The sequence below is a fragment of the Zingiber officinale genome, chromosome 4A (genome assembly GCF_018446385.1).
Source record: "Zingiber officinale cultivar Zhangliang chromosome 4A, Zo_v1.1, whole genome shotgun sequence".
NCBI lineage: Eukaryota > Viridiplantae > Streptophyta > Magnoliopsida > Zingiberales > Zingiberaceae > Zingiber > Zingiber officinale.
Genome location: NC_055992.1, coordinates 1,299,847 through 1,312,725, shown reverse-complemented (window position 1 = coordinate 1,312,725; position 12,879 = coordinate 1,299,847). Strand labels below are relative to the sequence as shown.

General features: G+C 35.4%; 1 protein-coding gene across 1 annotated transcript; it reads left to right on the top strand.

Moving 5' to 3' along the window:
• Nucleotides 1–7,345: 7,345 nt before the first annotated feature.
• Nucleotides 7,346–9,989, top strand: LOC121969199 (G2/mitotic-specific cyclin S13-7-like). Its single transcript, XM_042519155.1, has 10 exons — nt 7,346–7,630; nt 7,773–7,884; nt 7,961–7,996; nt 8,100–8,160; nt 8,245–8,478; nt 8,552–8,677; nt 8,754–9,002; nt 9,076–9,234; nt 9,306–9,484; nt 9,559–9,989. The coding sequence occupies exons 1-10, from the start codon at nt 7,588–7,590 to the stop codon at nt 9,725–9,727; spliced, it is 1,368 nt and encodes a 455-aa protein (XP_042375089.1). The 5' UTR covers nt 7,346–7,587; the 3' UTR covers nt 9,728–9,989.
• Nucleotides 9,990–12,879: the final 2,890 nt, after the last annotated feature.

Sequence of the window (12,879 nt, the reverse complement as noted above, 5' to 3'; positions counted from 1 at the left end):
TTATTAAAATAGGAATTACACTCCAACATTATTCAGGGATGATGTAGCATCAGTCCCCACGCTCAGTTGATTAGATGATATGAGATTTACTATAATGAGATAAAAATCAATTCATGCCACTTAACATTCAATATAAACTAATCTTATAATTTATCTTCTTTCATATAATTTAAAAATAGTCCGTAAAAAATAATTAGGATCAACATAAACACCATTACTTGATGGATGAGGTAGTCTTTATTACGATTTTTATTCCTATTTTCATATTCAACAAATGACCTATTTCAGATGGAAATAGTATAGCTTAAACTATGAATATAAAACCAAATTAAAGTTGCAGGAGTTACAATTGTAAGATTAACCAATCAATTCAAAATCAAAACGATCCAATCAATTTTTTTTTTTCAAAATTTTTCCCTACTAACCTAACTATTCAAATTTTTCAATAAATATCGAACAAACTGAATAAATACTGATTAATTTAGTTTTTGACTAAATTGATGGAGTTTTTCATTAATGAGATTTTTAATTTTAAATGGCCAACTTTGAGAGTGATAATTTTGAGGACATGATATAATTGGAGATCATGAAAAATTACATATGGAATTCTATTCCTTATTTAAATCAGGATAATGAAATAAATCGATTTATTCAATTTAACTGAATTATGAGTTTTAAAATCGAGACGAATAGAATTAGTTGAAATAACTGATATTTTTTAAAAAAAATTAAATTTCAAAATAATTTAAATGAACTTTTAAATTCAATGCATTCGGTTAATTTCAATTAATCAAAATTTTGTTTAAGCCTATTTGCAAACTCACACTAATTTCAATATGATATCGGCATTTATAATTACAGTCCAAACGAGTTGTATGTTAACTTGCCAATTTGTCAATTGTTATGTGATTGTGAGAGAATGATAATTTAAAATTGAATATGAAGAAAAATAGTCTTAATATATAGTTTGGTACCACTTTTAACTTAAATTAAGAATTAGTAAAAGCTAAGGGTAAGATATGAATCATTCCTTGTTAAGGAATATTCCTAGGATTGATAATTTTTTTAGACAAAAAAAAATCTCATGTGATTTAACAAGAAATCCACCCACTAGTTATATTAAGAGCAATCGATTTAAAACCGAATTGATTTAATCTAACAAATCTATTTTTTTTCAAAATAATTAAATCAATTTCAATAAAAAAATTAAATAAATTAAACCGATAAAACATCGATTAATTTGAATTTCGATCAAATTAACTGAACTTTTTAATAATAAATTAATAATACATTTCTATCTTATTTTAATATTTAAGTCGGCGACTTTGAGAACTTAAAATCTCTTCTTTTGATTCTTTTACCTTGGCCGTTTGTTAAAATTGTAGATGATTTCATTTTCCCAACTAGTGTTATCGATTGATTTTTGAATTTAGGAAAGAAATTTGTTTGTATGTTTTATATTTATGTAAATTTACAATTGAAAGATGTCACGTAATTTCTAGTAAGATCATGCCTGCAGCGGAGCTAGATGTTCTAGACAATAATATAATTCATCATTGAGATTATGCCTAGATCCGAGTTAGGATGTTGTAGATAATAATATAAAATCTTATAATTGTAAAGCATCATAAAATAATTATCTTATAATTATTATTTTCAAAGTTTTCTAAACTTTTGTAAATAACCATTAGAAATATAACAACAATCACTACTACTCACTCATCATTGTGTTCCAATTAACTAAGGAACCCGACCAAATTTAGGTGTTCAATCTGTGCTAGAATTTTTATCTCACTACGTAATTCAACACTTAAATGGTTGGGTCCACACAAATCATCAAGCTTGAAGTTTCACATTAATCTTAGGTTGCCCAATGAACTGGAATGGTTAGAAGGAATCCTCTAACTTTTTTGGCATGCTTAATTGCAATCTGCAAATCAGAGTGTCCTCGTCAAACATCCCCTTGTAAACTATCCCTCCTTGCCCAATCTTTAGCATTGCCAAAGGTTAGTTGTTTAAAAAAAAATATGAAAATGTCATATTAACGACCTTCCATGTAACGACCCCACGTCAATGGAAGAAGGTTCATCAGAAGCACATGGATGAACAAAGACGATGCATTCTTTGGGACTCAAACCTTATCTACTATATAAAAACTATCATACACTTACCATTTATGCTAAGCTTTAGAGACTTCTTAGTTACTTTCAAAATTTCCTCCACGATAAATCCCACTTTCTTTCCGCCACGGTGAATCACTTCCTTGGTATCGCCTTAGATTACCATGGAACTGGAGTTTCGGTAAAATAACACAACTTTAAAGTTTTAACACTTAGTTTTGGATTCAACAATTTTTTAATAAAATAATAATATTTTAAAAAATCAATTATTACAAAAGGCATTCCCCCACATCCCTATTTGAGAACTGCTTTTGCAAGACCTCATCCTCTGTATCCTTCAACGGGACTCCCATTCTCACTAGATTTAGCTCGGGTCCATCATGTTATAGAGTTGTGTAGCGCAGCTAGCCATGAGCATGAAAGCATCAATTTCGGATGATGCAAACTCACATTAATTATATATCTCTTAATCAACATTCATAATATATAAGTTTATATGAGGATAAAAATAGTCTTAATAGTTTGCAATGTCTGATCTATGACCAAATTTATATTTTACAATCCAATACCTTAAATTAAGAATTTGTAAAGGTTAAGGGCAAATATAGATCATTCCTTATCAAGGAATACTCTCAAGAATTGATAATTTTTTAGAAAAAAAAATCTTTAATTAATCAAATCGATTGAATTTTTTAATAAAAGTTGAATAAACTAAACTGATAAAATATTACTTAATTCGGTTTTCGACCGAATTTACTGAAATAATAATATATTCCTATCCAATTTTAATTTTTAAGTTAGCCACTTTAAGAAATAAGAATTCCTGTTTGGTTCTTTTACCTAATGGTTGGTGGTAGAGAATTTCATATTGTTGCTTATGCTTTATGATCTTGCATTCAACTAGTGGTGCCGTTTCATTTTTTGACATTTAGTAAAGCAATTTATTTTTATATTTTGTATTTATGTAGATTTGTAATAGAAAGATAAGTCGGGTTTTTTTTTTTTTTGACGAGAGAGAGTAATTAGGATGTAATATAATATAATTGATAAAAAAAACAAATATATTAAATTATATAATTATAAAACACCATAAATTAATTATCTTATAATTATCATTTTTTATTTATCATATTTTGAGACTTTTGTAATAACTATTTAAAATATATCAACAAATACTACTTGCTTATCATTTTCTTCCAAATAACTAAGTAATCCGACCAACTTTAGATGTCCCATCTATTCAGTATTTTAATCTCACTATTGAAATCAACACTTATTGCCATAAATGATCAGTACAAATCACCAACTTCAAGTTCTACATTTATTCAGAAGGAATCAACTAACATTTTTGGCACGCTTAACTTCAATTGGAGTGTCATCTTCAAGCATCCCCTTCAAACTATCGCAAACTCTCCTTGTTCAATCTTTAGCGTCTAAGAAAGTTCTTAGTTGTCCCCAAGATTTCCTTCATGGTGAACTTTGTCATTCCATTTTCTTTTAACATAGATCACTTGTTTAGTGCATCCACAATCATAGATGCCTTCAAGGAGCTCCTTCAATGAAACATCAATATCACATTAAAAGTAAAAACCTTTTTATTTTTTGCCACTATAAAAAAATTCTCAACAACTTGTTCATGAGGTCTCAACTATATGTTTTCAAAAAGTTTGATCTTTCTGATCATTACCAATAACTGCGTCGGTATTGATAGTTGCTCATGACTTTGCAAGAACCATGTCTTCATCAAGAGACTAAAATCTTGATTTCGAATCGATCTTTCTCCGGTTCAACCTTACGCTCTTCTTGTGATGAGTGTGGTGGCCACTGAGATGTTAGAACAGATGATGACTAATGCGGTGATATAGGGAGGCCCACCTGTCATGGGGTCAACTACCAAGGAGAAAGTCTAAGTCAAGATGGTCAACGTCATGGTGTCAAAGGGCTAAACGGAGGACAATTGCAACAGTTGGTCGGGACAATCAGTGCTTGATCGACAGGAGACATGACCGAGCGGACCATTCGTCCAACTCGAGATAATATGATAAGATAATCAGACGCTCAGTGTGGAGTAGCGGGACATTAAGGAGAACGGAGAGCTTGTCCGAACGGGGGAGGACATGCTATTACACAATCATCGCGAGGAAGAGCAAATGAGGTCGACATAGCGGAGGGATCCCGGCTGAGCGGCTACCCCCTCAGCCAAGCAGCGGGACCCTTGTCATCTATTTGAAGCCGACAGAGCGGACGAGTCCCAGTTGAGCGGAGCAATAGGACCGAGCCATCGATGCGGGGGATGCCCAGTCGAACGACTACCCCGCTTGGCCAAGCAGCAGGCTATGGTCGTATCTCTCGACATCCTTCTAGGAGATAGTGCTGCTGACACGATGCATGGTCGACAGATAGATCTTATGACGGAAGCTTCTACTATCTTGTCAAGGATATGCATGTCCTATTAAGTAGGGGTGGCAATTCGGTTCGGGTTCGGGTTGACAGGTTGGCAAATGACAACCTGAACCCGACCTGATTATTAATTCGGGTCAAAATATTCAACCTGAACCTGATCTGTTTATTTGCACTTGACCCGAACCCGACCCGAACCCGACCCGTTTGACCCGTTTAACCCGTTTGACCCGTTTGACCCGTTTAACTCGTTCGACCCGTTTGACCCATTTAACCTGTTTGACCCATTTGACCCGAATCTGACCTGAATTCATTAAATAAATTTTGTATATTAAATTAAAAATTAAAAATAACATTTATCTACACAAATTAAAAATTCATATAATAAATGATAAGCCATAGCAACATTACAATCAATAGCATAGCATATCTCTATGTTTAGGGTTTTTAACTTTTTTAAATTTGTAATTTTAGTTTAAATTTATAATTATTTATAAACGGGTTCGCGGGTTGTAATTGGGTCATTTCAGGTTGACCCGAACCCGACCTGTTTATTAAATGGGTCAAATGGGTCGACCCGATTTCGACCCGAACCCGAAACTACCCAACCCTAACCTGATTTTTTCGTGTTCGGTTCGGGTCGTGTTTTCGTGTCGGGTCAAAAATTGCCACCCCTAGTATTAAGGTATGATATCAGAGGTACTTTCCTAACAGATCCCTTCATATAATATATTGGAGAACGTGTCCACGCCTCAAGGAGTGTGTACATCTCCCAATAAGGCTATATATAAAGGGGGTCCATCATCAGCGGAGGTACGCGTTATTCACTATTTGCGTTAGAGTTATTGTTGCTCCACTTTCTTCCACTATTTCGGTGACTGACTTGAGCGTCGGAGGGACAACGCCAGGGATCCCTTTCCTGGCTCGACACTAACGTTACTTGTTTTGTAGAGCGGAGCAAGGTCTATAGCCGATCAGCAAAGCCGTCACATCCTCAGCTTTCTACCTTCTGGCTTTCAGACAAGATCAATGACGTTAGAGGTTCTTTGTCGCTGATAGATGGGTCGATAGTAGCCCTTCTTGCTTCATTCAAAAACACGGTCGATGATTGAGGAGGTGAAAATACGAAAGGGAGAGAAGGCATTCCAAATTGGTTGCTCATGACTGACCAATCTTGGCGTGAATACATACCAAATGGAGCTGGGACGGCGTTACTATGAAAGGGGAGGGAAAAATTTTGAGAACTTTAGGAATTTGAGAAATTTGGAAGACTTTATGGAACATATGAAATATTTGAAAATTTAAACTGTATTGCATGTGAGAAAAAAATTGATGATATTGGGAGAGTATTTTGAGAAGATGTATTTTCTCCCATATTTGAAAAATTCAAAAGATTTATAAAGGAAGTATTAAAATTTTCGTCCCATCTCGAATACAAATTAAGAATAAAATGATGAATGAAATGGAGAAGGAAGTGATGAATGAAAAAATAAAAATTCATGAAGTATTTACAGAATTAAAAAAAATCTATATGTTGTACACGACTATAAAATTAGTAGTTGTCTCTTCTCAACATCTCTTTCTATTTCAACATTATTTATATTCAATATTTTGAATATAAATATTAAAAAAAATAATAATAATAAAAATAATGGAGCGACTCCACAAACACGGAGCCACTTCGTTAATGAGGGAGGAACCTCCCTCTCACCCTCTACATTTTGAAGTTCTCATTGAAGATGCTCTTAGTATCCATGAGGGAGAAACCTCCCTCTCACCCTCTACATTTTGAAGCTTCCATTGAAGATGCTCGTAGTATCCACTCAGATTACCATGCAAGCGATGAATTGAAGTTCCTGTCAAATAACAAGACTTTAAAATGTTAACACTTATGCTATGTTTACTCTCAAGCATGGATAAAGAAAGGAAAGAAATTTATGGTGGAAAATTATCCTCGGAGGAAGAGAAGAAAAAGGGTAAAGAAATTCCTTCTTTTGTATTTTTGTTTATCTTCATTGAGGAAGATGAATACTTGCAACGTAATTTTATAAAAAAAAAAGGTACATACGTCATTTTTTTGGTATATAATGTCATTTTATAAGTTAAAAAACGTACATGTGTCATTATTTTTTGGTATATGGTGTAATTTTAAGAATAAAAAGGGGTACATGTGTCATTTTTTTTTCATCCGTTGTTTTTCTTCCGATTTTAAGATGATCTATTTTGACTCTAAAATCATTCGTGAATGAATTATATTTTTTTTTCATCTGAAAACTTTAATGAAATAAACAGTGAAAATTTTTCCGTTAGAAACTTTTCATAGCATTAGTTAATATTCTATTCGATTTCATCGATTTTTTTAATAAATAATAATAATCTTTTAAAAAAATCAATTTTTACACGAGTCATTCCACTAAGTCCCTATTTGAGAACGGCTTTTGCATGCCCTCTGGATTCCCATTTTCACTAGATTCAAACTCATACAAATTTCAATCTGATATCGACATTCATAACAGTATTGTCCAAACCAATTTTATGACAATTTACCAATTTGTTAATTGTTATGTGATCGTGATAAGTGAAATGATGATAATATAGCAGGAGAACTGAACGGGAAGAAAAATATTCTTAATCGTTTGCAAAAAAAAAAAAAAAAAAATCATGCGATTTTATCAGAAATCCACCCACTCTGTTAGTCACCCAACGGCTAATTATTTAGGCGCCGCACGCCCTCAGCCGTTGGATTAAAGATGACAAGTCGACCGTTGGAGCACGCTCCGCAGGCCACTGCTTCTTCCCCTTTTTAAAATTACTTTGTTGGAGGACCGTTGATCGATTCGAAAACAGAGACGAGGAGCGGAGTGGCGAAAGCGCCAAAGAGCGGAGATCTGGGTTCTTCTCCCTCTCCGGCATCTCTCCGAGTCCCACCGTGGCGGCTAATCTGAGAGCTGAAGGGGAGTCCAAGGCGGCTCGGCTCCACTCGTTCTTTTCCTCTGTGTTCGCGAGTCTCTTTCGTCAAAGAGAGGAAGAGCAAGAGGAAGAAGGAATCGCTGAAGAGAAGGACTTCATGGCTTCCAAGCGTCAGGAACTGGTCTTGCAGCAGCAGAAAGGTAAAGATCTCTTCTTTTGGTTATTTTGTTTTTAGGAAAGACATTTAGCCTTATTTATCTTTCATTTTGGGAATTTCCACATGCATTTTCTGCAAATCAGGCTTGATAGATTGATACGTTCTTCCAAATCCGATTGTTTTAGGTGGGCTTCCGCCAGTGGGCAAGCAAAAAGCTGTCGCTGTGGCAGCTGATGCTAAGAATCGCCGAGCCCTTGAAGACATCGGCAATCTAGTTAATGTCAGAGTTGTCGAAGGGTAGGATCGCCGTGCTTTATCTTCCGTACGCCGCCCTCATCTTATTAAAATTCTTATGTATTTCTCATATCATCAGGAAGCTAGAATCTCAGGCAAACCGTCCCATTACCAAGTAATTAAACCAAAACCTTAACTTTTTTTTGTTTTGCTAACAACATCAATACATTTCCTTCCCCTCCTCTGCTAATCGCTTTGCGTCGAATCTCAATTACAAGTTTCGGGACTCAGCTTCTTGCAAATGCACAAAATGTTGTTGCTGCAGCAGTAGCCAATAAGGTACAGAATAAGAACTTTTCCTGTTAGTTCCTTTTCACCAAGATTTCTACCGATTACTAATCTTCACAGAAGTTGGAATTTCAGAAACCTGCAACTATTCAATCTGATCAAGTAGATGCTAGAGTTTGTGCAAAACCAACTAAGAAGGTCGCAGGCAAAAGTAAGGAGGAACAAAAAGTGGAGATCATTGTGATAAGCCCTGACTCTAATGAGGAAAAAAAATATGAAGCTGGCAGAGGTAGTAGTACCTGCCGCAGATCTTCCAGAAAGAAAGTAATTAGTTCTTCTCTTACATCTGTGATGACGGCTCGAAGCAAGGTAAATGACCCACTATTTCTTCTACATTATCAATCTATATTTGATTGTTTTTTCTTGGCTTCAAATGATAAAGGTTGCTTGTGAGCTCGCTGACAAGCTCAAAGAAATGGTTATTGATATCGATGCATCTGACAAAGAGAATCAGTTGGCTGTTGTGGATTATGTAGAGGATATCTACAAGTATTACAAATCCGCAGAGGTACTTCATTGTGCAGTATTCCTCAAATTTATTAGACTCTTGTTCATCTTCAATAATCGTGGTACTCGTTATACAGCATTCATGCAGGCCTCGCGACTACATGGATTCCCAGGTGGAGATCAACGCAAAGATGCGAACTGTTCTTGTCGATTGGCTAATAGAAGTGCACTATAAATTTGAGCTGATGCCTGAGACTCTCTACTTGACATTGTATATAATTGATCGTTATCTTTCCACGGAGTGGACTTTGAGGAGAGAACTGCAACTTGTCGGGGTTTCTGCCATGCTCATTGCCAGCAAGTACGAAGAAATTTGGGCGCCAGAGGTATACCGACTAGCACAGGGATCAATCTTTCATGAGGATTTTGCAAACTAAAATGTGCACTGGTTGATTGCAGGTCCATGATTTCATTTGCATATCAGATAGAGCCTACACCAGAGAAGAGATCCTTAGAATGGAGAAGCGAATTCTGGATAAGCTTCAATGGAACTTGACTGTGCCGACACCATATGTCTTTCTTGTCAGATTTGTGAAGGCTGCAGAATGCGACACAGAGGTGAGAAGCCCCCTCGTGGTGACAATTATCGTAGTGGAATCCTAGCTTACAAATGGTAATGAAAAATGCAGATGAAACACTTGGTGTTCTTTTTCGCTGAGTTAGCTTTGATGCAATACTCTTTGGTTACCAACTGCCCATCAATGGTAGCTGCTGCATCTGTGTATGCAGCTCGGTGCACTCTAAAGAAGAGTCCTCTTTGGACTGAAACGCTCAAGTGCCACACAGGGTTCTCCGAACAAGAATTGCTGTACGTGTGAACTTTTAAATCACGAAGAATTAACTACCTATCATGCTTTCTTGACAAATAACAGATGATTGCAGCGACTGTACACAAATATTAGTGAATTCCCATGCGGCATCAGGAGAGGGGAAGCTCAAGGTAGTGTATAAGAAGTATTCTCAAGAACAATTTGGAGCTGTGGCGTTGTGTCCCCCTGCAACCAAAGTGATGGAGGAGTTGAAGGCATCAAGGATGGTGGCAAGGAACTGAGTGACAGTACTAACTTTATTTTTTTTCATCCATTTGTGTGGGGTGGGGTGTGAGTATCAATGTTTGTGTTTCATGTTCTTGTTGAAAGAGTGATGTGGGCAATATTATAGATTTTTTGGATAGGTGACCTACGAACTCTTTTTGTTCTTTACTCTTTACTCAGGAGTAGTTTGCTAACGCAATATGATTTGGTTTAGTGTTGTGCAATATTGTAGTGTGACAAACAATATTGACATGGAATATATTTGAACATGTTTTCAGTTGTTCATGAGCAAACTTGTAAAGCAGTGAGGGACGGTAAGGTGGTATACCGTCTGTACCAAAACTTCTAATATTTTAAAAATATATATTCATATCAAAATCTTGGTATATTAAATTTTAATTATAGTTAAATTCTATATCATTTATGCTTAAATTGTTCAATATTTTTTTGATATACTAAAATTATAAAACAAAAAATATATATTTATTATTAATTTATAAAATTAATATAATAAAAAAAATATAAAAGAATTATTTGATATTTTGATATATTAAAAAATAATAAATCTCTTACCGAAAAATTTAATAGGATATAAGAAGTATTCTCATCCACCATTTAGAATATTGATGTTATCCTCCTACAACTAATAGAGGAGCAGAAAACATCACGAAGAACTAAGTGAAAGTACATATTTTATTTTATTTTTTTTCTTCTTCAACCTCTTGTGAATAATGTTGTAGTAGTTTGCTAGCGCATTACGACTTAAAATAATAATGACCTCAAATATATTTCACCATGTTCATCAGTAAACTAATAAAAAAGAATTGACTATGAATTTAGTAATCATATTGGCCCCTGCTAATTCATCTCAGGATCAATATGAAGGAGATAAATCATGGATATCTACTAGTTCTTGGAATAATAACTAGTGTATGAATGAGGCATTACCTCAGCATAAACCCGAGACCTAAAGTTGACAACACCTCATGCGCTAACCATTAGATCGTCTTGAGAGAATGGATATGAATTTAGTAACCATATGACTTAGGGTGGTACATCGTGCCATATTAAAAGTTTTAGTATTTGAAGAATATATATTGATACCGTATCAAAATTTTATTATATTAAAATTTTAGTACACCTAATTTTCGATGTGATTAAATTCAACCAAGATCCTCTAGACCGCAGTTTGCAGTATAGAGGAGGGACCACACAAGTTAATTGGTTAATAGGGTTGGATACCACCTATTTAATAGGTGGGATCCATCTCCATCAACCAATAGATATAGTGGTCCATCCTCTGGACCATAAATTGCGGTCCAGAGGATCTATCCTCGATTAAATTCTATATCGTTCATACCAAAATTTTTTAGTATTTTGATATTTTTAATATATCAAAATTAAAAAATATATTCATATTGTAGGTCCTAGTGAGGTCGGCTAGAGGGGATGAATAGTCTGAAATGAAAATAGTCACTTTCTCATTCTTTCAATTTAGATCAATTTAGATCAGTAACACAATTATAATAAATTAATTGAACAACTATTAAAATAAAAGGGACAGAAGAATTACTTGATTACAACCTAAGTGGTTGTTAATCCATGACAAATGAAAACATTAGAAAATCTTCTTCGTTGAAGGCAGAGAAGTCTTTTACTCTCTTTGAACGTTTAGAAATAAACTAAGAAATGAATACTTGAGTTGCTGATTAATTCCTAGTTCCAGAGACTTTTTTATAGCTCTAGAAAATCCTATTAGTGGGTGGAAGACACCTTCAAGAGGATTGAAGGCACTTAGAGTGGAAAACTTTATCCACCGAAGGTAAGGGTTTATCTTCGGCTAACGGCTAGAGAAGATGCCTCCAACATGTTGGAAGCCTTCGACACTGTTCATGGAAGACAGCTCCAACATGCTGGAAGCTGCATTCAATATTGTTCAAGGAAGGCGTCTTCCATGACTTGGAAGACGCCTTCCTTGAGGTAGATCAACTCCTTAGTTGATCTTCCTTCTCCTCGAGAAATGTTCGTCTCCGGTCGCTTGGGTGATGGTCCAACCTTCCAGAGTTGAGCTCATCCAAATCCAATTCCGGCTTTCTCCTCGAACAAGCTTCCGCTCTGACTTCTCGTCCCTCGGAAGCGCCGCGCGCATCCTTCTCGCTCCACCAACATATTCTTCCGCAGCTTCTCGTCCCTCAGATGTACTGAACCCGTCGACTTGATTCTCATGTCAATCTTCTTCTTTGTCGTTTCTTTTACTCGATTTCTTGCATTTCTAAGTCTCTACACACTCAAACACAAGATATCAAATAACCTAAAGTCTAACTTAATTTGGTTGATCACATCAAAATTAACACGAGGTACTAACACATATATCATTAGTGGGGTTGAAATCCTCAACAATTATTGGTTTTCGAAATGCAACATTGGTATTGGTATTGATTTTTAAATTTGACACCACTCAATAATTTATAAAAAAACTATTTAATATTTTGATATATCGAAAAAATTGATACGATATAATAAATACTATATCAAAATTTTTAATACGCCGAAATTTTCTATATGCAGTATATATTAATCTAATATATATTGGTATATTATAAACGGTATATTAAAATTTTCATTATTTTTTCCATTCGAATCATCCGATATAATATGGATTTATATTAGAGTTAATATAAGATTATTCTCAAATTTGCAATTTAGTATTGGATTTTTAAAAATTCAATGAATGTTTGTATTCATATTAAAGTCCAAGATGCATCGTATCCATGCAAATTGCTGTCGCATAATTGCAGTTTTCTCCGGTCATCTCTGACTTCTGAGCGCTCTGGAATTGCTACAAACTCAACGATCTCCTCCTCCTCCTCCTCCTCCTCCTCCTTCTTCTTCTCCGGCTGTCGACTTCTCTTTTACCAGAGGCTCGCGCTGACTTCGTCCCGTTTCAGGAAGTGGGTGTTTCATTGACGGCCACTGTGGCGAACACTACATGTCGCGCCTCGCATCAGCCCGCACCAACTCCCGCCTTTGTGCGCCCCGATTCGTTTCCCCACTACGCACTCCACGTAATCCGGGCCCCACGCACTTCGACGTTTCGTCGCATGCCTCGTCGCGGACCCCACTCGATGCACTATAAATACCGGCTCGGCCGGGGACATTGTTCATCGGA